Source organism: Aquarana catesbeiana, linkage group LG06, assembly GCF_042186555.1.
Source record: "Aquarana catesbeiana isolate 2022-GZ linkage group LG06, ASM4218655v1, whole genome shotgun sequence".
Lineage (NCBI taxonomy): Eukaryota > Metazoa > Chordata > Amphibia > Anura > Ranidae > Aquarana > Aquarana catesbeiana.
The window spans coordinates 275,838,175-275,863,504 of NC_133329.1; the positions used below are offsets into that span (position 1 = coordinate 275,838,175).

The window sequence follows — 25,330 nt, forward strand, 5'->3', positions numbered from 1 at the left end:
GGTGTTTTTACATTATAGAGTGTTTTTAATATAAAAATGCTAACGCCAAAAAAAAGCGTGTAAACGCGCAATAATGCTAATGTAAAAATGCGGCTAAACGCTGGCATTATTGCTGCTGTAGCGAGGCTGCCTAAAAAAAAAAAATATTTGGAAAAGTTTCTTTCAAATGCGCGTTTCCTGTTGATGCATGTTTTCTCTTTTCCTGTTCTTTTTTTAAACCAAAGCATGTGCATGATAATGATATTATAACCACAGACACCAACTGTAACCTGTCAAAGAACCGACAATTTCTGTCATGATGATCAAATACCTTTTCTTGTGCAGCCGCTTTCAAACCTGCATATGTATCAATTTTTTTTTTTTAATGTTTCGTTTATTTAATAAAAAAGAGCAGAAAGGGCGGGACTTTGCACGAAGCATATGTGGGATAAGGGTTTGGTAATTCGTAGGGTAATAGACAGACATATCTATATTGCAATTTTAACTTGATTTTACATAATTACTATCTAATTGGCTGACATTACTATTGTTCAGACAATTACGTAAGTAGACATGGGAATAGATACCTACTAAATTTAAACTTAATGGACTAATCCATAATAAGGATGAAGTAAAGGAGTATGCAAAAGTAAAATTTAACAGATTTATTATATCGATATAACATAAAATATGAACAAGTCCATACAGTATTGGAAGAATATAGACAGACAGCAATACATGAATATATTAGAATATAGAATATTAATGATGCATTAAGAAAATACTGGGTGTGATACACGATATCTGTTGGCTCTACGCGTTTCGCGACTTATTATCGCTCATCGGGAGCAAACGTGTATTGTGTCTCTGCAATGAAAAAAATAAAATTACAAATTGATCCAGGACATTCACATATTGAGGGGGCAATGAACACGAGGTCAGAGTTCCGGCTGGTACTTACAGGGTGTCCATGTACTGCTGGCACCACCCCCCCCAGGGGCTGAGACGGGGGACCCGAATGGCAGGTACCCCATACAGGGCATACCCAGGGTAGACAGGCATCACGCTATAGTGAAATGTATAAGCTGTTGGGAAGGCGAGAAGCAGTGGCTGTGGAAAAATGAAATATAATATTAAGTAATAATGTGGATGCAAAAGGTAGGGGAGAAAGTGATGGTGACTATAGTGGTGATGAAATGTAAAACTATGAAACCAGATATACTAGTATTGAGATTATGTGTAGATGGGACGGGATGAGTGACATTACAATAAGCAATTGCAAAAGACACTAAATTACTAAACATAGCCAACAAAAATGTAATCCATGGGGAAGGGGATGAAGTGGGAATGCAGGGGCAAGGACCTATGTGAGGAAAGGTTACCTGTGCAAGAGTCTGGGGGGGTGTTGATGAGTGTAACTCTGGAACGTAAGGAATAGCCAAATGCCTGAACAGCCCATGGATAGTGCCGTTTATATATGGGAGCCGCCGCCCAAACTAGGGATGGAGGTACTTGACTAATGTCACCACCTCATTTAAAGTCCCACCAAATCTTTCTCCATTATTTACCATGTTTCATTTATTGTAACTTTTTCAGGAACACCTGACTAGCTTCAATGAAGTAGAACTTGCCATCTTGGCCAATACTTTGGAATGGCTAAAGAATGACAAAAATGTGGATTTGATCACATTTGGTCTACGGTAAGAATTTTTTTATGAACTTGCAAAAAAGCAGACAGATGTACATTTAAAAAAACATATTTTAAAAGTATAAATTCATGTTTTCAGATTTTGTTTATTCTGTGCACCACGAGCACAAATGTAAGCTTGTTCACTGGTAACCTAGTGGAAGAATTTGTTGATTTAAATACCACTCAGAAGCTTCCGATCAAACCCAGACGGTTTATTTTTGTGAACAACAAACCGAAACCAGAAGTGATGCGTTCCTTGTCGCTTACAGTTTCATTTATCACAGAGAAGGGTAGGGTACAGACGTACCTTCTGGTCCGAATGAACATAGTGGTCAAGGGCAGGAGAAGGGGCCTCGTTCCGCTCTCTGTAAAAGTGATCAGGTGGCTGTATAGCCGCTTGATCACTTGTACATAAAAAGAGCATTGCTGGATCTAAAAAATGATACCAGGATCAATGACTTCAGCCATGATCCTGGTATAACCACTTACACCTGAGGACATACAGGTACATCCATTTGTAGGAAGTGGTTAAAACAGACCTTGCACTTCAGGCAAAGTCCGCTTTTATCTGAGCCCCCTCTCTCCCCATGGAGAAACACTGTAGTACAGAAAAAAACAGCAAGGGTAAAGTTAATTAATATATAGGTTGGACTTGTGTCTTTTTTCAACCTCACCTACTACGTAACTATGTAACAATACTTACTTTTCCCTTGGCTTCTCACCATGGGGGTGATGTCAACATTCTAGAGTGATCCCAGGGAAATATCACAAGAAGGAGTGGCTGCACTGTATTGAAGTGTCATATGAGATTTGGGCTACTAATTTATCTTTATCTAATTTATCTAATTATTCTTAATATTTCCAAGAATCTTGCTGGAAGGATGACCGCATCAACCTCACCTAGGCCCATGGGTAGCCAGGACGTGGAGTGTATATTTACTCACTGTTTTCATTTTTTTCCCACTGAGTTCTTGTACTTCTTTTGCGCGTGCCGCGATTCTGTTTGTGTGATCTTACTGCAATTCCTCGGGCAGAATCGCGATGATTCTGCCCGCAAGATGAAACGCCATGGTGTGAATGAAGCCTTATTGAAGGACTTTATTTTTTTATTTTTTTTTAGGTTTGTCGCACTAATTGATTTTTGTTTTTAGAAAATACGTAAAGGAACACGTGCACAAGTCACAAAAATAATCTTCTATAGTGGAATAAAGTAGTAAATATGGTAATTATTGAAGTTTCACGCACAAATTGTTTAATAGAGGAATTGTTGGTATTTCAAAATTTTGCATGTTGCTTTATGAAGATATTTAATAAAAGTTGTTTTCACATAGAGTATCTTAGCTTAGGTTAGTTTAGACAAGTTTGCCAGGCACAGCATTAGCAGCTCATTTCAGAACACACAGAAAATGGCAATGATAGAAGTATAAAAAAACATTTTTTCTCTCCTAGGTTGATGATAGATATGAAAATTGAAGAGGTCAATGAAATAACGCCACTTTTAACCATGATGAAAGCCATTGGAAGAACCGCACCATTAAGGCTTAAATTAAAGCTGGAGGTAAATGCGAGAATTAAATGACTTCACTGTGTTAATGTCCATTAAGGCAGAATCTAGTCCCTCAAGTCTGACCTATACTATTTTTAAAGAATTAAAGGCAGCAGTTTTTCATTAAAGCGTTTGTTAACCCAAAAAATATAAAATAGATTTTCTGGTACCTTAAAGCAGTGCCTGTGCTGTGTAATCTGCCCCCTCCTAAACTGTAAAAAAAAAACAAAAAAAAAACAAAAACCCTGAATCTGGCACTTCCTGTATCCCCTCTTTAAACAGACCACGAAAATCAAGGCAGCTCTATCCTGATCACCGTGGTCTAATTACAGGCCTCCGTCATACGCTGCTGTCCCCTATGCTCTCCTGTCTCCCCCCTCACCCCCCTCCTCGCTGCATGTCAGCTCGTGTCTGTGTCTCCATCTCCGAAGCCCCCACCCGCCGCTTCTAGTATTATTACAAATCTTTTTTTGCTCACTGCCAGATACTCTTTCATATCCTGGCAGAGCACAGTGTACCTTTCTTTTAGAAAAGCGAGCGCTGTAAATACAGTGTTAGAGCTGTCTTCAGGCCGGTCACGTGACTCTCGGCCGGTTTCCATGGATACTGCAGGAGAGACTGAGCAGCCATGTGATCTCCCCAGCTGACATCAGAGAGAGATCATGGCCCCTCCTGCAGTATGCTTCCATCTGAGCTGTACAGCGGTCGAGAGTCATGTGACCGGCCTGAAGGCAGCTCAAGAGCAGTATTTACAACGCTCATTTTTCTATAAGAAAGGTACAGTGTGCTCTGCCAGGCTCTAATAGAGAGTCTGGCAGAGTTTGAGTTATATGGGTTAACAAACCCTTTAAAGGCTACATTCAACTTGAAATAAATAAATTATTGCACATGTTTTGGAGGTAAAAAATTAGCATTCATAATTTTTCCCCCGGAGCCTACAGAGCATTGAACCCACAATCAGTGGATCGCGGGTGCAATGTCAGGCTCCTGCACAGTTTTCCTACAGCTCTGTGCACATACCTTTGTATGGGCTGTCAGTTTCAGAGCTGCAGCAAGACTGAATGGACTATGAGTGTGCTCATCAGCGTCCTTGTGGTCCATTGAAACTGTCTGTCTGCCATGATGTGGCTGTGTGTGTTTTTTTAAATTGTGACAGCGAGTGCAGGGAAAAGAACCTCCACCTTCTTTCACAGTGGGGGTGAAAGAGGGGATGCTGCACAAGTAACATGTTACAAGTTGAAACCCTAAATAGGGTTGTAACGTTACTAAAGTATATTTATAGGCAAACGTATCCTTTAAAATGAGCTGTGTAACAAAAAGTTAAGGTATAACTAAAGGTGAAGAGGGATTAGAATGCCTATAAGGCCCCTTTCACACTGGGGCGGGGGCGGCAAAGCTATTGTTAGCGGCGCTTTACCGTCGGTATTGGGCCGCTAGCGGGGGGGGGTTTACCCCCGCTAGCAGCCGAGAAAGGGTTAAAAACCACCGCAAAGCACCTCTGCAGAGGCGCTTTGCCGGCGGTATAGCTGCACTGTCCCATTGATTTCAATGGGCAGGAGCGGTGTATACACTGCTCCGAAGATCCAGCTAGCAGGACTTTTTTTCCCGTCCTGCTAGCGCACCTCTCCAGTGTGAAAGCCCTCGGGGCTTTCACACTGGAGAGACAGCAGCGGCTGTTTCAGGTCGGTTTGCAGGCGCTATTTTTAGTGCAATAGTGCCTGCAAACCGTCCCAGTGTGAAAGGGACCTTAGGGTTTTATTGATGTCTGTGCCCTCGCTGGGGATATCCATTCTCTCCTTTTTGTCCTGTTACCACCAGAAGTGAAAGGAATTTTCAATTTGTGGGTTGTCGCTAGAACAGGACCAGAGAAGAGATCTTCTACTGGGGAGTTCTGGAGACAACTAGGGATTTCTGCACTCTTGGAAGGTTTTCCTCTCGCTTCCTGTTTTGGCTATGGGGCAGGAAGTAAAAGGGAAAGCTCCCCAATGGGACACAGATGCCAAAAGTAAAACTGCGATGCTCTACCCTACTCTATCCAAAATGTGGAAAAAAGGTTGCTTTTAGTTCTACTTTTATTAATGGAGTGTATGCCACCTTGCTGCCATTTTTTTTTACTTATTTTGTTTCAGTGATGCCTGATAGCATAGCTCACCCTACACTTCCAGCCCCCTGCGGCTCTCATACACAGAAGTAGTGCGTTGTTTATCCACCCCTCTTCTCCCCTTTGTTCATTGATAAGGACGCAAAGTATTTTGTAACTTGTGTGCAGAATACAGGGCATTTTTTAAAATGGACAGGAGGAGAGGAGAGACAGATAAACAGTAGTAAGGCATCAAAGTTTGAGAGCTTCAACTTTCATAATCACAGCACCAGAAGTATAGTGAGAGCTTTACTATCCAGAATTAATGTAACTGTACATAATCAAGAAACGGCAGCAGTCCCATTCTTCTTTGCAAAATAGCTCAAGTTCTGTCAGATTGGATGGAGAGTGTCTGTGAACAGCAATTTTCAAGTCTTGGCACAGATTCTCAATTGAATTTAGGTCTGGACTTTGATTGGGCCATTCTAACACATGAATATGCTTTGATCTAAACCATTCCATTGAAGCTCTGGCTGTATGTTTAGGGTCGTTGTCCTGCTGGAAGGTGAACCTCCACCCCAGTCCCAAGTTGCAGACTCTTAACAGGTTTTCTTCTAAGATTGCCCTGTATTTGTCTCCATCCATCTTCCCATTAACTCTGACCAGCTTTCCTGTCCCTGCCTTGCGGCTTCACAGCCAGTTCCTTGCGCATGCGTGAAGCACGCTGCGCTTTGTGAATGGCCCGGCAGCGGGGGAAGGAGGATGGGGGGGCCTAACTTACGGATGAGTTTGCAGCGGAGTAAGCCAGAAGTGTGAGCGTGTACCTGTCAAAACCAAGCACCTGCTCCTCCCGCCCTCCTGAAAGGTGCTAAATGTGGCAGTGTGGGGGGGGCAAATAAGTGGGGCTTCCCCTTTTTGGGTGGAGCTCTGCTTTACCCAACACATACTGATGCTGCTACATTTGCACCGAGCATCAAAGCTTCAATGACCTTTGGGCAAAAATGGTCAAACATAGATAAAAAGGAACTCCTTCATGTAAGCTTTGCAGATTTCTCCCTCTTCCTAGGTGTTAGAGATCTATAGACTTTTATGGGCCCCTTACCTAATAGATGGAGATAGAGGTGGTACTTTCAAGAGGCAGAATATGGAGATTGTGTAATAAAATCTCTCCGCTTGCTTTACACACTTATTTATAGTGGGGTTACCCTTAAATAGTTTTTCATTATTTTTCTGTTACAATTACTCCCATATTTATATATAAGTCCCATATTTGTAGGAATAATGTAAAGTTGGGCAGCACAGTGGTGATGTGGGTAGCACTCTCGCCTAGCCATAAAAAGGGTCGCTGGTTTGAATCCCAACCATGACACTACCTGCCTGGAGTTTGCATGTTCTCCCTGTGCCTACATGAGTTTTCTCCGGGTACTCCGGTTTCCTCCCACAATCCAAAGATGCTGGTAGGTTAATTGGCTTCTGTCTAAATTGTCCCTAGTATGTGTATGTGAGTTAGGGACCTTAGATTGTAAGCTCCTTGAGGGTAGGGACTGATGTGAATGTACAATGTATATGTAAAGCGCTGCGTAAATTGACGGCGCTATATAAGTACCTTAAATAATAATAAGTGCAGAACTTTTACTTTTTCTCTTTTTTTTTTTTTTTTATAAGAATAAAGCCTTACAGATGGTTGACAGATTTAATGTTGCACAGAGTGAAAACCTATTTTGTGTCCTTGCTGATATTGACTTCTACTCTGAACATCTCCTGAACGCTTGCAGTGATAAACTAATCAGTAAGTAATGATGTTTACCAAAACACTTAACATTTAGTTAAAAATAAATGTGTGATGTGCAAATTTCAACTCTTTGGGTCTCTTTCACACAGGCCAGGGTGCGGTAAAAACAGATGGTTGAACTGTGGTTTTACCTCCCTCTGACACCACCTGTCCCCAGTGGAGTCAATAGGCCTGTGCTGCAGCCATGAGCCAAAGACTTGGTCTCTGGCTGGAAAAAAAGACAAAAAAGCATTCTGAAGGAGGCAGTGCCTCCTGAGTGCCTACAAACTAGAGCTGCACAACTAATCGTCAAGAATCGTTATCATGATCTTGACTAAAGTGTTTCACAATTCTTTCTATGCTAAGCATTCTCTCTGCTCTTCTGAAGCCACAGCCCTCAAAACAAAGGAAGAGAAAAACCGGGCATTCTGCCAAGAAACAAAACATTCTTTATCAGTTGAACTTAAGTATAAACATTGTAACAATTTGTAAATGGAATAGACTTCCTGTGTAAGTGAAAAAAAGTTTGACCACTTAAACACTAAACCTTTTTCTGACATTTGTTAGAATCATTTTTTTTTTGCTAGAAAATTACTTAAAACCCCCAAACATATATAGAGAATAAAATGGTGGTTGTTGCAATATTTTATGTCGCACTGTATTTGCGCAGCGGTCTTTCAAATGCAATTTTTTTGGAAAAAATTACTTTAATGAATTAAAAAAAAAAATCTAACCAGTAAAGTTAGCTCTTTTTTTTTTTTTTTTTTTGTATAATGTGAAAGATTTTACGTTGCGAGAATCGTGAGAGAATCGTGATCTTTTTATTCTAAGCAAAAAAATCGTGATTCTCATTTTGGCCAGAATCGTGCAGCTCTACTACAAACTGCTGCTTTTCTGCCCTTTGAAAAGTGATACACCCTGCATCGGTTTTCAGAGGGTGTGTGAATGAGGCCTGATAAGAAATCTGTCTCGGATTTTGTTTACAACAATTAGTAGATCCAGAGATCTAAGCAGTTTGACTTTTAAATCTTGATTATACTGTGAAAGTTAAAGTGATATTAAAGTCTTTTTTTTTTTTTATAAAATAATAAACATGTGCAGTGGTTTTTCACAGAGCACCCCGGATCCTCCTCTTCTCGTGTCCTACGCCGGCGCTCCTGGCTCCTCTCTCCTGCTGGGTGCCCCCACAGCAAGCAGCTTCCTCAGTGGGCACCCAAGCAGGCACGCTCCTGAACTGCTGCTCTTCTGTGTCCATTTACACAGCCACGGCTTGGCCGTGCTCCTCCATCTCCTAATTGGATCACTGGCTGTGATTGACACCAGTGGGAGCCAATGGCTCCCGCTGCTGCCAAAAGCCAATCAGAAGTGCAAGTCCCCAGAGAGGCAAGGCTCTCGTGGACATCGCTTGATAGAGAGGGGGTTCGGGTAAGTATTAGGGGGGGCTGGGAGGACTGCTGCACACAGAGAATGCATGAAAGTAAAAAAACCTTGTGCCATTACAACTGCTTTAATATTGTACTTGCTTCCCTAACTCCTATTGGTCAGAAATGCCACACATTCAGTGACTAAAAAATAGGAAAGCAGAAAGAGGAAAAACAAAGCGTGCTTTCTGCATGGAAATTTTAGGTTTGCATATAACCTAATATTTATATATCCCTGGATCTATTACTTGTTTTGACATGCAGTTTTAACTAAAGATAACCTTTGCTTATGGAATTTTATGATGTGCTTGGTTCGAACAGTTTGTACCAGGCTTACTTTGACATACTGTGTGCCAACCTAAAATCTGCTGTTTATGCAAAAAAATAGCTGTCTTCCTGCTCCTGCCTAATTTAACCAGCTACCATCAAAGCTAAATCCCAAGCAGATATAAAAACAATAATTCCAGTTTAACCACTTCAGCTCAGGAAGGTTTAGGCCCCTTCATGACCAGGCCATTTTTTGCGATATGGCACCGTGTTAATTTAACTGACAATTGCACGGTCTTGCTACACTGTACCCAAATGTATGGCTTTTTTTTTTCCTCCCACAAATAGAGCTTTCTTGTGGTGGTATTTGATCACCTCTGCGGTTTTAATTTTATGCGCTATAAACAAAAAAAGTTTGACAATTTAAAAAAACAAAACAAAAAAAAAGAGTTTTTTTTTTTTTTTTTTCTTCTTTCTGCTATGAAACACATCCAATAAAAAAATGTAAAAAATCAAATGTCTTCATCAATTTAGGCCAATATGTATTCTGCTACATATTTTGTTAAAAAATAAGCGTATATTGATTGCTTTGCGAAAAAGTTATGGCATCTACAAACTATGGGATATATTTATGGAGTTTTTTTAAATTTATTTTTACTTGTAATGGCAGTAATCAGCGACTTATAGTGGGACTACGATATTGCGGCGGACAAATTGGACACTATGTGACACTTTTGACACCACCAGTGACACCAATACAGTGATCAGTGCTAAAAAATATGCACTGTCACTGTACTAATGACACTGCCAGGGAAGGGGGTTAACATCTAGGGCGATCAAGGGGTTAAATGTGTGGCCAACATGTATTACTGTGTGTGCTTTTTTTATCAAGCATTTGCTTCCTGCTTTGCAGGAAGAAAAAAACAGCACCTTGCTGCTGTCAGAAGAGAGCCTTGTGTTTACCTACACAGGGCTTTCTTCAGTAAAGTTCGGAGACGATCGTCAGCAACTGATCAGCAGCTGGGAGCTGCTGATTGGTTGGTGCTGCAGCCAATCGCAGCACAGCCGGAGCGGCGGGCACGCGCTCTACCCCGGTGTGCAGATCACGTACTAGGTACATGATCTGGCGCAGAGTGGCCGCTGTCATATGGTGTATATCTATGGTGGGCGGTCCGCAATTGGTTATTAGTGACTTTACATGTATCCTCTCTGGAGTATGCTGCCATTAACTATAGTGTATGTGTTTTTTTAAATGAAAAAGCTAAATAACTTTTCTCACACCGCAGCTGTGCAGTCACGTGATCCCCCTCCACTCGTCTTCCCCGATCTTTGGAGAGAGGCAGGTGGGGCCGCGATTCCCCTGTGACGTCAGCCGGCCAGCACAGGGGGATTACGTGACCACACTGCGGCAGTGTGGGAAAAGGTATTTAGCTTTTTCATAAAAAAAAAAAAAAAAAAACACTATAGTTAATGGCAACATAATCAGGAGGAGATGCATGTTTATCGACAACTTATTGCAGATGACTAACATTGGGAGGGGCGGGGAGGATAGCCGCTCTCACGTTGGCAGACAGGGAGGGAGGGGGCGAGGGGAGAGAACTTTCAGCGGCTGACGGAGGCGTGTAACCTGACCACGGTTATCATGGCTCAGCAGCGCAAAGAGATCTGGCAACGAAACTGAATCGAAGGCCTTCTGAAGGTCCAACGATAATAGCACACCTTCTTGTTTGTTTACTCCCTCCCATTCCGATTGCATTACTGTTATAAGATCAACCGCTCTTCTCACTTGGTCTGGACCTTGTCGGCCAGGAATAAACCCGACCTGGTCCTTATGGACATATAAATACCAACAAAGCCTGGGGAATGCCCAGGAAAAAACTCAAAGCCTACTTATCACCAGCTCGCAGACAACCAAATTAACCTGTCTAACAGTATGTGTTAAAAACAGGGGTTTAGTCTGCACGCATTTGCAAACGCATGCGTAAGCTTACTATGCGTTTGCAGATGCGTACGGACTAAACCCCTGTTTTTAATGCATACTGTTAGACAGGTTAATTTGGTTGTCTGTGAGCTGGTGGTAAGTAGGCTTGGAGTTTTTTCCTGGGCATTCCCCAGGCTTTGTTGGTATCTGTTTGTAGCCCTCCAATGCTGCTTACTGTGATAGCCAGCTATAAATGAGGGTGGTGTCAAGTTTTTTGTGATCACCTTTGTGTGTGTATTGGTCCAGCAACGCACCAGCACCTTTGCAGCCATAGTGCTATCTGCTGGGTGTTTGGTGTGCTCCTGTACCTTTAAGAAGGGGTGGGCTGCCCTTCAGTCCACCTGCCCGCATTTATCCATCAGAATGCATGTGCCTCCACTGTGGGGACACTCATATTTTAGTGTTAGGACCACACATATCAGGGTGCCGTGACAAGGCTCTGTGGCTTACGCATGCGTTTGCCAATGCGTGCGGACTGAACCCCTGTTTTTAACGCATACTGTTAGACAGGTTAATTTGGTTGTCTGCGAGCTGGTGGTAAGTAGGCTTGTAATTTTTTCCTGGGCATTCCTCAGGCTTTGTTGGTATCTGTTTGTAGCCCTCCAATGTCGCTTACTGCGATAGCCAGCTATAAATGAGGGTGGTGGCAAGTTTTTTGTGATCTTATGGACATATAAGCCTATGAAGGACGCTAAATCGGTTTGCTAATACTTTAGTTAATATTTTCAGATCGTTATAAATTAGGGAAATGGGTCTGTGGTTCCCTATCTAGCTGGCATCTTTGCCTGGTTTGAGGATTACGGAAATATATGCCATATTGAGTTGGTTACCTATTGGGGTGCCCTTAGTCATAGAATTGAAGAATCTAGTGAGGTATGGTGTTAGGATTTCAGAAAAAGTTTTATAATAGGGGGTGGAGAATCCATCCGGCCTTGGTGCTGTCTCGCCCTTTAATGCTTTGATAACGTCTGACACCTCCTCAACGGAAATGGGAGCATCCATTTCTGCTCTTTGATTATTTGTCAGTGTTGGCAAATGTAAATCGTACAGGAATTTTTCTATTTTAGTAGAGTTTTTATCTGCTTTATATAAATCAACATAAAATTCCTGAAAAGCATTCATTATGCGCTGTGGGTTCAGGGTAAAGGTGCCGTCAGCCTGTTTAATTTTGGGTAGGGTGTGGGAGTGAAGTCTGGGGAACAATTTATGAGCAAGCATGGGTCCTATTTTGTCTTTTTTCTGGTAAAATTTGGCCCCGGTCCACCTGATAAATTTATCTGCTTTGGCTGTGAGGGCCAAATTCAGAGCCACTCAAGCACATTCGAGAGAAGACCTGGGTACTTTAGTGGGGTCGTTTTTGTGGTGTTTGCTCAGAGTAATGAAATCTCTCTCTAGTCTCTATATGTCTATCGCCCTCTCCTTCTTTCGTTGTGCTGCAATTTGTATTAGTTTACCTCTAATGGTCACTTTATGGGCAGCCCATAGAGTCTCTTCAGAAACATCTCCCGCATCATTGAGGCGAAAGTATTCCTTCAGAGCCCTCTGTATTTCAGTAACCTTGATAGGATCCTGCAAGATAGACTGATTGAGAGTCCAATGGGGGGCGTGTTGTCTGCGAATGTCTCGGCGCAGTGCCAATAGAACCATGGAATTATCTGACCAAGCTAAATCTAAGATAGAGGATGTAAGAGCACATGGAATGTGATGAGTTGAGAGCAGGATGTAATCTATACGTGAATAAGATTGGTGTGGGTTTGAGAAGTGGGTAAAATTTGTGCGTTTGGATTTAGTTCCCTCCAAATGTCAGTTAATCCAGACTGAAAAATCAGTCGTGCTATTTGGACACTAGCTTTGCCGGGTCTAACTGATTGTGCTTTAAGTGGTTTAGATTTGTCAAGACCAGTATCGAAGGCTGTATTGGAATCACTGCCCATAATTATGACACCCTCCGTAAGTGGGCCAAGGGTGTTAAACATTTGTCTGAAGAACTGTATCTGTCCTCTATTGGGAGCATAGTAAGAGATGAATGTATATAATCTATCGTCAATCGTACCTTTCACTAGTAGGAATCTTCCCCCAGGTCTCTGAGTTCCACTTTTAAAGTTAAATTTACAGTGTTTGGAACATAGAATCGCCATTCCCTTCGTCTTGTCCTCAGCATTGGCCAAGTAAAACGTAGGGAAATGTGCATGTAAGAACGAGGGGGTGTACCGCTGTGGAAAGTGGGTCTCCTGCAGGAGGACTACATCTATGCGCTGAGAAAGGTATACCCGAAAGGCCTTCCTTCTCTTGACTGGCGATTTTAACCCCTGAGTGTTATGGGAGATTATGCGTAGGGGAGGAAGTGTAGTTTTGTTATTAGCCATGGAGCAGAAGGGAATGAACGCTGACCAACCTACAGTCACTTACCTTATTCCATGTAGGAGATATGATAGGATTTTTGATGTTGGGGGGGCGAGTTCCCCTTGTAGGGAAATCACATCGGTAGGCAGGTTAGGAAAGAAAAGAAGTTAGTAAGGAAGAAAGAGAGAACATATAGAGAGACATATCAGCATTATTTTATAAACTATAAAGCCATAACCAGGCCCAGAATGGGGGGGGAGGTGGGAGACTCCCTCCCCTCATTCAGAACAAACATTTTAGTATAGCCCATATGTAGGGCCGGAGTCCTACCACTCAGAGTAGAATCCATTCTGCCTGAGTAGTAGGTGGAGGCGCAAGGCATCAGCCCCGGCCATTGACAGCATCAAAAAAAGAACTGTAAAACTTTCAAATATGTGGGAACAGCTAACAGTAGCCCACTTTTGATATGGTATTTTGAAAGCTCTAACTGGGGAAGACATTGTAAAAAGGGGGAGTTCAAATTGATTAGGTTGCTAGCCAAGAGGTGTAGTCTTGGTGGAGAAAACGAGGTGAAAACCTCTAAACTGTATCCTAGCAACTGTCCCGTTTGGGAAGGACAAGGTCAAACCGAATGCGGTATAGGTGAACAGGCAATATTTCTTATCGTACATCACGGGACACAGAGCCATAGTAGCCACCTTCAGGTGATGGACACTTGCACGCCCTAAATTAAAAAGTGCACTCCCTATATAACCCCTCCCACTAGAGGGAGTACCTCAGTTTTTTCACCGGTGTCTAAGGCGTTGGTCATGAGTAAAGATGTGCTGTCCACTGGAGCAATCCTTGCTGGGGCTAGCCATGTAGCCGGATCCATTCAAAGTGTCTTTTTGGCCAAATTGAATGGTACCCGGGCCTCGTATCTGAAGAAAGGAGGTTTTGCCTGTAATGCTTCTCTTTTTAGAGAGCTGGACCCCGGGATCCAGTACTTTTTGGTATTAAGGCCATAAAGTTTTACTGGCGGTGGTGCTATTACAGGTCCAGGTTTAACCAGGTTCTAGCTCCTGAAGGTTTAACGGAACCCACCGTGAAGGGTGAAGATCGGGTCTGTTGGTTTACCACAGAAAACCCTGTGGTGGGAAAGGTAAGTGGAGTTTTTCTAAGAAATTTTCAAAATGTTCTTATGAATGTCTCCTTTAATTAGTAAATGTTGTCATGCCTATGTGTCACCACTGGGGGCTGTATAGAGCACTTACGTCTCATTCTTCTCAGAGAGCCCACGATGTGTCTAGGAAACAGCAGTTTTCTCTTCCTCTGGCCGGCAGACCTCCAGTAAGTCTGGGGCCCCCCCTGTGCTGTTTTTTCTTCAGGGAAGGAGTGCTTCAAAAAAAAAAAAAGGAAGCGCGAAGGGCACGCCGCTCGGCGGCTTCCAGGCCCCCCCCCGCCATTTCTCTCTATTGATCCCAAAGGATCGGAGCCGAAAAGCTTTCTTTTTAAAGGAGAGAGAGGAATGGCCGTAGCGAGGGGGTGGGGCTTAGTGCGGCGTTGGCGTCCTCCAGCACGGGGAATGTATGTTTTAAAGGCACCATTGTTGCTGGCAAACTGCTGAGGGACACAAGAGAGAAGGTATATATGGTGTTTGGTGACATAGGCATTTCTTTGACACATTTACTGCATCAGGCTGAGCGTTAATAGCAGCAGCAGAGCTGGACTACTGCTCAAGCAGTGCATGCATTCCTTCTGGTATTTGTGCATCGGGCTATGGTCGGAAGGGAGGCTAAAATCACCTCAAAAAAGGGCTCTAGAAAGACTATAGTCACTAGGGAGCCTAGACCCATCTCAGAAAAGATGGCATCCTCCCCTAAGAGTAATATGGCTGGTCAGAGTGAGCCATCAGTGTTGCAGCTGCTTTTAGCATTGCAGCCCCTGTATATATGACTAAGGAGGTTTGTCTCCAACCATTCTAAGTTTGGAGCAAAAAATTGATGCTTTAATCACATCCCAGAGTGGCACTAAGAATAACAGGTCCCTGTCCATTGCTCAGGACCCTCATTCTGAGGAACAAGGGGCAAGAGATGACAAATTTCTCTCAAGGGACCAGGAAGAGGCTGATGTCCGAAGAACCTAATACGAAAGGATCAGCAGGAAAGGTTGTTGGTACAGTCTCTTGTTGAATTGGTCCGCTCCACATTTTTACTGCTAATAAGAGCAGTCAATCGATGAGCCCACCTCTGGTTTGGGTTCACTAAAGCCTCCCCAATCTGTTCATGCTTTTCCTATCCATTCATGGTTTAAAAAGCTTATGTATTCTGAGTGCGAGCACCCAGATAAAGTTTTTTTCCTCCAAAAAAGTTTTCAATACTTTTCCTCCATAGGATAGAGTTCTATAAGAAATGGGGATTTCCAGCAATTGACACTGCTATATCTTCTGTACCTGACTTGTCCGGTAGACAATGCTCATATGCTAAAGGATCCAACAAATAAGAAGTTGGAATTTCTTTTTAACCACCTCAATATGCACTTTCACTCTCTTCCTCCCGAAGCCATTTTTCAGCGCTGTCACACTTTGAATGACAATGACAAACACTGTACCCATGTGAAATTGTTATCATTTTTTTCCCCACAAATAGAGCTTTCTTTTAGTGGTATTTGATCATCTCTGCGGTTTTTATTTCTTGCACTGTAAACAAAAGAAGAGCGACAAGTTTAAAAAAAAAAAAACACTATTTTTTACTTTTTGCTATAATAAATATCCAAATTTAAAAAAAAAAAACAAAAAAACAAATGTTTTCCTCAGTTTAGGCCGATATGTATTCTTCTACATATTTTTGGTAAAAAAAAAAAAAAAATCGCAATAAGCAAATTGGTTTGTGCAAAAGTTATAGCGTCTACAAAATAGGGGATAGATTTATAGCATTTTTTATTTTTTTTTTTTTATTTTTTTTTATTTTTTTACTAGTAATGGCTGCGATTTTTATTGTGACTGCGATATTGCGGTGGACATATCGGACACTTTTGACACATTTTTGGTACCATTCACATTTATACAGTGATCCGTGCTATAAAAATGCACGGATTACTGTATAAATGTAACTGGCAGGGAATGGGTTAACACTAGGGAGTGATCGAGGGGTTAATTATGTTTCCTAGGGAGTGATTCTAACTGTAGGGTGAGGGGACTCACAAGGGGAGGAAACCGGCCGGTGTTCCTCTGTACTGAGAACACATCGGTCTCCTCTCACCTGACAGGACGTGGATCTGTGTGTTTACACCGTGTCACTGGGCAATCGCAAGTGAACGCGCATCGGGTTCCCAGTGACGTGGCGGGGGCGTGCGGCGCGCGCGCCCTCTGGTGGGCCGGGAAGGTGAGGGCGTCATATGACGCCCTCCCAGAATGAGAGCCGCGCTGCCTGGCCGTCATATGACAGCCGCCAGGCGGCAAGCAGGTAAAAGCTATATTTCGCTCGCAGGTTAGTTTTCTCAGATCAAACGTTCCCAGAGATCCAGTGAAAAGGATCAGTTCCATAAGGGAACTGATTCAGTTGATCAAAACAAAGAAGAATCCTTCTATTCGACTTTGCATGAAATTGTTGGGAAAGATGGTGGCTTCTTTCAAGGCTGTTCCTTATGCACAGTTTCATTCAAGACTGCTGCAAAACAGTATCCTGTCAACTTGGAACAAGAAGGTCCAAGCTCTGGAATTCCCAATGCGTGCGTCAGAGCCTCAATTGGTGGTTAATATCCAAGAATCTTCAAAAAGGAAAACCCTTTCTTCCAGTTACCTGGAAGGTGGTAACAACAGATGCCAGCCTTCTGGGCTGGGGAGCAGTCCTAGAAGAAGCGTCTGTCCAAGGGAAATGGTCCAAATCAGAGATGACTTTGTCCATCAATATTCTAGAGATTCGGGCAGTACGCCTGGCCCCGGAGGACTGGATGCTCAGACTACGGATTTGTCCTGTCAGGATCCAATCCGACAATGACACAGGTGTGGCCTATATCAATCACCAAGGGGACAAGAGAAGTCGTGCAGCCCAGAGAGGTGAATAATATTCTATCTTGGGAAAACAACATTCCTTGCCTATCAGCAATTTTCATTCCAGGAAGAGAGAATTGGCAGGTGGACCACTTGAGTCGCCAACAATTGTTCCCGGGAGAATGGTCCCTTCACCTCGACATCTTTCTGTCAATATGTCAAAAATGGGGAGTTCCAGCAGTGGATCTGTTTGCGTCCAAGTTCAACAACAAGATCGACAACTTTGTGTCAAGGAAAGGGGATCCGATGGCATACGGAACAGATACCTTGGTTTTTTCCATGGGATCAGTTTTTCACTGATCTATGCGTTCCCTCCTGTTCTGCTGCTTCCGCGCCTTCTCGTAGGATCAAGCAAGAAGGGAAGGAGGTGATTGTTGTGGCCCAAGGAGATCTTGGTTTGCTGAGATCGTAAAAATGGCAGTAGGGGACCCTTGGACGCTACCGCCATGGCCAGCCGTACCCTTGCAAGGTCCAGTATTCCATCCTGCATTACAAACACTAAATTTAGCGGTTTTGCTGTTGAGACCCACATTCTAAAAAGATTGTGGGCTGTTAGCTTCAGTAGTATCTACTTGGTTAATGCTAGGAAGCTGGCCTCCAGAGTCATATACTATAGCGTCTGGAAGGCATATGCCTCCTGGTGTAAATCCAGGGGTTGGCACCCCAGGAAATATGTCATAGATAGGGTTAGAAATGAAGCTGGCCTTGAGTATTATCAAGGCCAGATGTCCGCTTTATCTGTGTTTTTTTTTTTTTTTTTTTTTTTTTTTAATAACCACTTGCTTCAAACTCTCTGGTTCATAACTTTATTCAGGGGGTAACACGGATTAATCCTCCAGTCAGGTCACCCCTGAACCCTTGGGACTTAAATTTAGTCCTGTTGGCTTTACAGAAGCAGCCTTTTGAGCCAATACAAGCTAGTAATGGCTGCAATTTTTATTGTGACTGCGATATTGCGGTGGACATATCGGACACTTTTGACACATTTTTGGTACCATTCACATTTATACAGTGATCCGTGCTATAAAAATGCACGGATTACTGTATAAATGTGACTGGCAGGGAATGGGTTAACACTAGGGGGTGATCGAGGGGTTAATTATGTTTCCTAGGGAGTGATTCTAACTGTAGGGTGAGGGGACTCACAAGGGGAGGAAACCGGCCGGTGTTCCTCTGTACTGAGAACACATCGGTCTCCTCTCACCTGACAGGACGTGGATCTGTGTGTTTACACCGTGTCACTGGGCAATCGCAAGTGAACGCGCATTGGGTTCCCAGTGACGTGGCGGGGGCGTGCGGCGCGCGCGCCCCCTGGTGGGCCGGGAAGGCGAGGGCGTCATATGACGCCCTCCCAGAACGAGAGCCACGCTGCCTGGCCGTCATATGACAGCCGCCAGGCGGCAAGCAGTTAAAAGCTATATTTCGCTCGCAGGTTCAGCCTGCGCTGGCAGTGATCAGAGTATCTCAGTCCTTATAGGACCAGTTTATGGAGTTACTCAAGATTATTCCTGATCAGCAGGCCCAAGATTTGGTCGGGATATCAGAAGCATTGTGTTTTACAGTAGACGCTATGAAAGATTCTATTCTCCAGGCTTCACGGCTCATGCTAGGGCTGGTACATGTGCGTAGAATCCTATGGTTGAAAAATTGGTCAGCCAAAGTGCCATGCAAAATCTCTAGGCCAGGTTCCCATTTCATGGTGAATGGTTATATGGAGACGATCTGGATAGGAATATCCAAAGATTTTCTAATGGGGAAAGTTTACCGGTTAAAAAGAAGTTCAAGCATTTTTTAGTTTAAAAACGTGCTTCTTCTCCGATGCCAGGGGCATCAGCCTCCAGGCAATCATGACCACCACCATAAGGTTCGTGAGGTAAACCTCAGGGTCAGTCCCAGGGCCAAAAGAGGACTTGGGGGAGGAAACCCACAAAACAAAATACTAAAGCCTCTTTATGAAGGGGCACCCCCACTCGCTACAGTTCAAGGGTCTGGCAGGAACAATGTCAAGACAGATGGGTGGCTTCCTCAATTTCTCTAGGTTACAAACTAGAATTCCGAGGATTCCCATCTCCTCGTTTTCTCAGATCAAACGTTCCCAGAGATCCAGTGAAAAAAAGTCTCTCTTTCTAGCTTTGGATAACCTCTTGTCTCAAAGAGTGATATCGGTGGTCCCCTTGGATGAGCAAGGATTAGGGTTTTTATTCAAACCTTTTCACGGTTCCAAAACCAAACGAGGATGTCAGACCCATTTTAGATCTCAAAGATTTAAAACAGTTTTTGACTATCCGTTCTTTTCGCTTGGAGTCAATCCAATCAGTAGTCTCCATCCTACAAGGGGGAGAACTTCTGGAGTCAGTCGACATCAAGGATGCTTTTCTCCATGTGCTGATTTTCCCCGCTCACCAGAAATTTCTACGCTTCGAGGTAGAAAATCTTCGTTCCAGTTTGTAGCTCTGCCTTCGGTCTAGCTACTGCACCTCAAGTGTTTACAAAGGTACTAGCTCCTCCTTTTAGCCAGGTTAGGGGCCCAAGGTAGAACGATACTAGCCTACTTAGATGATCTACTCTTGATAGATCAATCAGTAGCCTGCTTAAAACCAAAGTTTGGTCACCACAGTAAGCTACCTGGAATACCTAGGTTGGATTCTCAACCTAGAAAAATCCTCCTTAAAACCATCAAGGAGATTGCAGTACTTGGGGCCGATCATAGATACAGCTCAGAAGAGGGTGTTTTTGCCCCAGGGAAAGGATCAGTTCCATAAGGGAACTGATTCAGTTGATCAAAACAAAGAAGAATCCTTCTATTCGACTTTGCATGAAATTGTTGGGAAAGATGGTGGCTTCTTTCAAGGCTGTTCCTTATGCACAGTTTCATTCAAGACTGCTGCAAAACAGTATCCTGTCAACTTGGAACAAGAAGGTCCAAGCTCTGGAATTCCCAATGCGTGCGTCAGAGCCTCAATTGGTGGTTAATATCCAAGAATCTTCAAAAAGGAAAACCCTTTCTTCCAGTTACCTGGAAGGTGGTAACAACAGATGCCAGCCTTCTGGGCTGGGGAGCAGTCCTAGAAGAAGCGTCTGTCCAAGGGAAATGGTCCAAATCAGAGATGACTTTGTGCATCAATATTCTAGAGATTCGGGCAGTACGCCTGGCCCCGGAGGACTGGATGCTCAGACTACGGATTTGTCCTGTCAGGATCCAATCCGACAATGACACAGCTGTGGCCTATATCAATCACCAAGGGGACACGAGAAGTCGTGCAGCCCAGAGAGGTGAATAATATTCTATCTTGGGAAAACAACATTCCTTGCCTATCAGCAATTTTCATTCCAGGAAGAGAGAATTGGCAGGTGGACCACTTGAGTCGCCAACAATTGTTCCCGGGAGAATGGTCCCTTCACCTCGACATCTTTCTGTCAATATGTCAAAAATGGGGAGTTCCAGCAGTGGATCTGTTTGCGTCCAAGTTCAACAACAAGATCGACAACTTTGTGTCAAGGAAAGGGGATCCGATGGCATACGGAACAGATACCTTGGTTTTTTCCATGGGATCAGTTTTTCACTGATCTATGCGTTCCCTCCTGTTCTGCTGCTTCCGCGCCTTCTCGTAGGATCAAGCAAGAAGGGAAGGAGGTGATTGTTGTGGCCCAAGGAGATCTTGGTTTGCTGAGATCGTAAAAATGGCAGTAGGGGACCCTTGGACGCTACCGCCATGGCCAGCCGTACCCTTGCAAGGTCCAGTATTCCATCCTGCATTACAAACACTAAATTTAGCGGTTTTGCTGTTGAGACCCACATTCTAAAAAGATTGTGGGCTGTTAACTTCAGTAGTATCTACTTGGTTAATGCTAGGAAGCTGGCCTCCAGAGTCATATACTATAGCGTCTGGAAGGCATATGCCTCCTGGTGTAAATCCAGGGGTTGGCACCCCAGGAAATATGTCATAGGTAGGGTCCTTGAATTCCTACAGATAGGCTTAGAAATGAAGCTGGCCTTGAGTATTATCAAGGCCAGATGTCCGCTTTATCTGTGTTTTTTTTTTTTAATAACCACTTGCTTCAAACTCTCTGGTTCATAACTTTATTCAGGGGGTAACACGGATTAATCCTCCAGTCAGGTCACCCCTGAACCCTTGGGACTTAAATTTAGTCCTGTTGGCTTTACAGAAGCAGCCTTTTGTGCCAATACAAGTTATTCCCTTGGTCCTTTTGATGAAGAAAAATTAATTTCTTGGTTGCCATATCTTCTGCAGGAAGAGTATCAGAGTTAGCTGCTCTTTCTTGTAAAGAGCCATATTGGTTTATTCATAAGGATGAGGTGTTTTGCAGCCTCATCCTGAATTCCTACTGAAGGTAGTATAGTTTTTTTTCATTTAAACCTGGTTATTGTCCTGCCTTAATTTTTTTTCCCCAGAAACTCGTTCTGCGGAAGAAAGATCACTACATTCTCTTTATGTAGTGAGAGCGGTCAAAGTCTATTGAAAGTGTCCGCTTAGATTCATAAAACAGATGTTTTGTTTGTGTTGCCAGACGGTCCTAAAAGAGGACAGGCAAAGTCGAAATCTACTATTTCTAAATGGGTTCGCCAAGTGATTGTTCATATTAAAGCACACTTCTCCAGGGCTGTTAGTGCTTCTTGGGCAGGGGGGTAGATTATCCTTGACTCGCATGTGTTTGGTCGTGCCCCATAGTGGAGAGGTGGGACTTGGTGGGGAGTGGCAGATCTCTGCTGTGTGTTTGAAGTATTCATCTCTGACTCTTGGGTGATGAGCTTCAGGTCCAGGTCCAGCAGCAGACGCTCACCCTTTGGAAAGTTGTGGAATGCATGCTGTTTACCTTTTTTGTAGGCGAATTTCAGGACAAATGGGAATGCCCAGCGGCATTTGATGTCCTTCTTGGTGAGGACCGCCAGGAGGGGTTTCAATGATCGCCTCTTTTGGATGGTAAACGGGGAGATGTTGATGAATATTTGGATGACTTTCCCTTGGAACTGTATCTGGTCCTGTTGGCGGGAACGTTTCATGACTTCTTCCTTGATGGAGTAAAAGTGTGGGTTTTACTACAATGTCCCCTGGGAATCCATATTTCCTGGGAGGACCAAGGGACCCGTGGGCCCTATCCAGCTCTAATTTATGTACTGGAACCGTAGGGATCAAGGATTTGATAATGTCCTGGACTGCAGACTGTACATCAGTAACGGTTTCTGGTAACCCTCTGATCCGAAAATTGTCTCTTCTCGAGCGATTCTCAAGATCATCGATCCGGGCTTGAGCGGTATCAAGCTGTTCTTGCATAAAATGCAAATGGTCGGGGGCGTGGCCTGGACATGGCTGAGTGAAGAAGCTTTGTTTCGGAGCTCCCGGCCCGTTCCCAAAAACCCCGGCTACTCTTACTTTGCCAAAGGCATGATACCAAGCAAACGACACAGGACAAGAGCAACTACACGGGGGACACCCGTTGGTAGGAGCCCAGGAGAAATCCGACACTATTTTCGGCAGGTGCAGGGCAGATCTCCGGGAGCCACAGTAACAGCGCCGCGAGGCCTACCACGCGACGAGACACAGAAAGCCTCCAGACAGAGCGCACACACAGCCCCATCACGCTCCCAGGACGACATTAATAACTCCCCGGCTACTTACAGAGACTCTGAAAGGGACATGATGGCATCCCCACAATCCCCGGAACCCATCAGGCTGGACCAGGACATTCGGGCCCTGCTGCAGGCCCTCCCCACTCGATCGGACATTGAGGCGCTCATCCTTAAACTGGAGGAGACACACCGACGGGACATGCAGGAAGTGCGGGGAGAGGTGGCTACACTGGCGGACCGCATGGACACAGGCGAAGCCTCGGTGTCCGCTCTGGAGGAAAGAGTGGCGGCACTTGAACAAGCGAGAGACTCGCAGCGGGACTGCGCTGTGGCTCTACAGCTGCACCTGGAGGACATCGAGGACCGGAGTCGCAGGAACAATCTGCGGCTCCGGGGAATCCCGGAGGAAACAACAGCGGAAAACCTAGGGGAGACGGTCAGAGGAATTTTCCGCACCGTGCTTGACGACCCAGGTCTCACCATAGAGCTGGACAGAGTCCATAGAGCTCTAGGCCCCAGATCCGAATACCCGAACAGACCACGAGATGTGGTGTGCAGACTACACCGCTACACACAAAAAGAAGCCATCCTGCGCCGGGCCTGGGAATTTGGAGAGGTAGAGGTAGGAGGCAAACAGACCAGGATACTGCCCGATCTTTCGCGGGCTACGCTGAGACGTAGAGCCCTCCTCCGTCCTCTCCTGGAACTTGCTAAACAAAAGGGCCTGACATACAGATGGGGATATCCATTATCTGTACTGTTTCGCAACGAATCTGGCTCTTTCTCCTTGCAAAGAATGGAGGACCTCCCGGCGCTCTTCCGGTTCATGGAGACGGAACCGATACAAGTCCCTGACTGGCTCCAATTCCTACCACGTCCACAAGGACGATCGGGCCCCCTGAGGCTGCACGGACCTCTCCCTCCCCGCCGCCAGAGAGACAGAAGAAGACGCAGAACGGCTTCTGGAGAACAGCGTGAGTAGGCCTGTGGCCGTCCCTCCCCAATCCAGCTTGACTCATCCAGGCCAGATCGCCAGGCACTTTGCCCTTACACACGGGGATCTACGACCTAGCCTCCTCTGTCGCTCAAAGGGAGAGCGGAGGTTGGACAAACTCCGATCCTGGTCCCCTCTTCCTGGGCCTCCCCTCTCCTCCCTCCCTCAGTATGTACAACACGCCTGATGTTCATCTAGGGGCCATTGATGTCCGCTTCTCTCCTGGACATGACTCACAGTTGAACCTTTCGGATCTAACATTGGAGACATATCTTCTTCTGTCCATTACACCGGACCCTCTCCCATCCACCTACACAAGCTCCCTCGGGAGATTCAAAGACACTACCTTTCCGGCTGGTGGAACCGGGTGGGCCAAGCAGACGCCGATGGTTGAGAGTCATAGATATGACCAGAGACATGACTCCAGCGACGATTACCGTCTCTCTTCGGCACTTTGCACTCAGAGATCGGCAGGACATGGACCACTGATGCAACAGAGACCTTTCATAACAAAAGGACCAGATCCTGCGATGCAGATACAGGTTTCTCACGTGTTGGTGGGCGGGGGGGAGGGAGGGGGGATTTCACATATACTCACCTATTGTGGGTTAATGGCCATGAGAGAACCAGTCTATCTGGTACGTCCCTGTGCGGGACTGTTCACTCACAACCCCAATGTCCTGCACTGCGAGTGATAGGGTTGAGCCTGGACCGGTTATACACATGTCAGTGCAGTTCAGTTCCAGCTCACCCTTCCTGGCTCGGCCACCTTACATGCAGCTGGACGGGGAGGGATACATGTTCTGCTTTTTTGCACTTGTTGAGTTACCTAAAAAAATTTTTTCTTTCATTTTTGTTATGTTTCATGCTTCTTGGTTTACAATTGTGTTCCTAGGACTCTAAACAGGAGAGCCTTGTTTCATTCTATTTCATTTTATGTTACACCATGACTCTCCTGATAGCTACACTTGAACAGTTAATTTGCCAGTACTGTCACAACTCACTGAGCTCTTAGGTGATTACTAATGGCACCTCACACACATACATAAAAACCACTGATGGCCGGGGTTGGAGGGAGAGGCTCGGGGGCTCACTTCCCGGCCCTGTCTTTCCACCGTCCCACATAGGACAACGCTCCAATCCCAGTGTAGTGACTGGGGAGCGTACTAGCCTACGTGGCTAATTTAGTATTTGCACTAGGCTGCACTCTTTAGTGACAGCTCTTTACACTCTCTCCTCTTCTCTTTTCTGAACTTATTCATTCTTCCTCACTGCACCTGCCCTACACCCTACCCACTCACACCCTACCCCCCTCCCCATTAATCCCCTCCCCTCCCCTCCTACACACTTAGACCTGATATAGTACCTTACCTACTACCCACGAACATGGCCCCCATAAACATAGTCTCTCTCAACGTAAAGGGCCTAAATACGCCTGAAAAAAGACGCATGCTAGTGAATGACATGAGACGCCTAAAGGCTGATGTTGTTTTTTTGCAGGAAACCCACTTCAAAGAAGGCTCCTTACCGACACTTCAAAACAGATTTTTCCCAGTAATATATCACTCAAGGTACACAGAAGCTAAATCTAGAGGGGTCTCCATTTTAATTTCATCCAAAATACCATGGTCACTCACG

General features: G+C 44.6%; 1 protein-coding gene across 1 annotated transcript in view; it reads left to right on the plus strand.

Annotated features, from left to right (window-relative positions):
* FASTKD2 (FAST kinase domains 2) overlaps positions 1–25,330 on the plus strand; it is a 97,759-nt gene that overhangs the window by 27,950 nt on the left and 44,479 nt on the right. Inside the window, exons 3-5 of the mRNA XM_073633392.1 lie at positions 1,576–1,679; positions 3,119–3,227; positions 6,961–7,084. Coding sequence (XP_073489493.1) covers positions 1,576–1,679; positions 3,119–3,227; positions 6,961–7,084 — 337 coding nt within the window. The remainder of the gene's footprint in view (positions 1–1,575; positions 1,680–3,118; positions 3,228–6,960; positions 7,085–25,330) is intronic.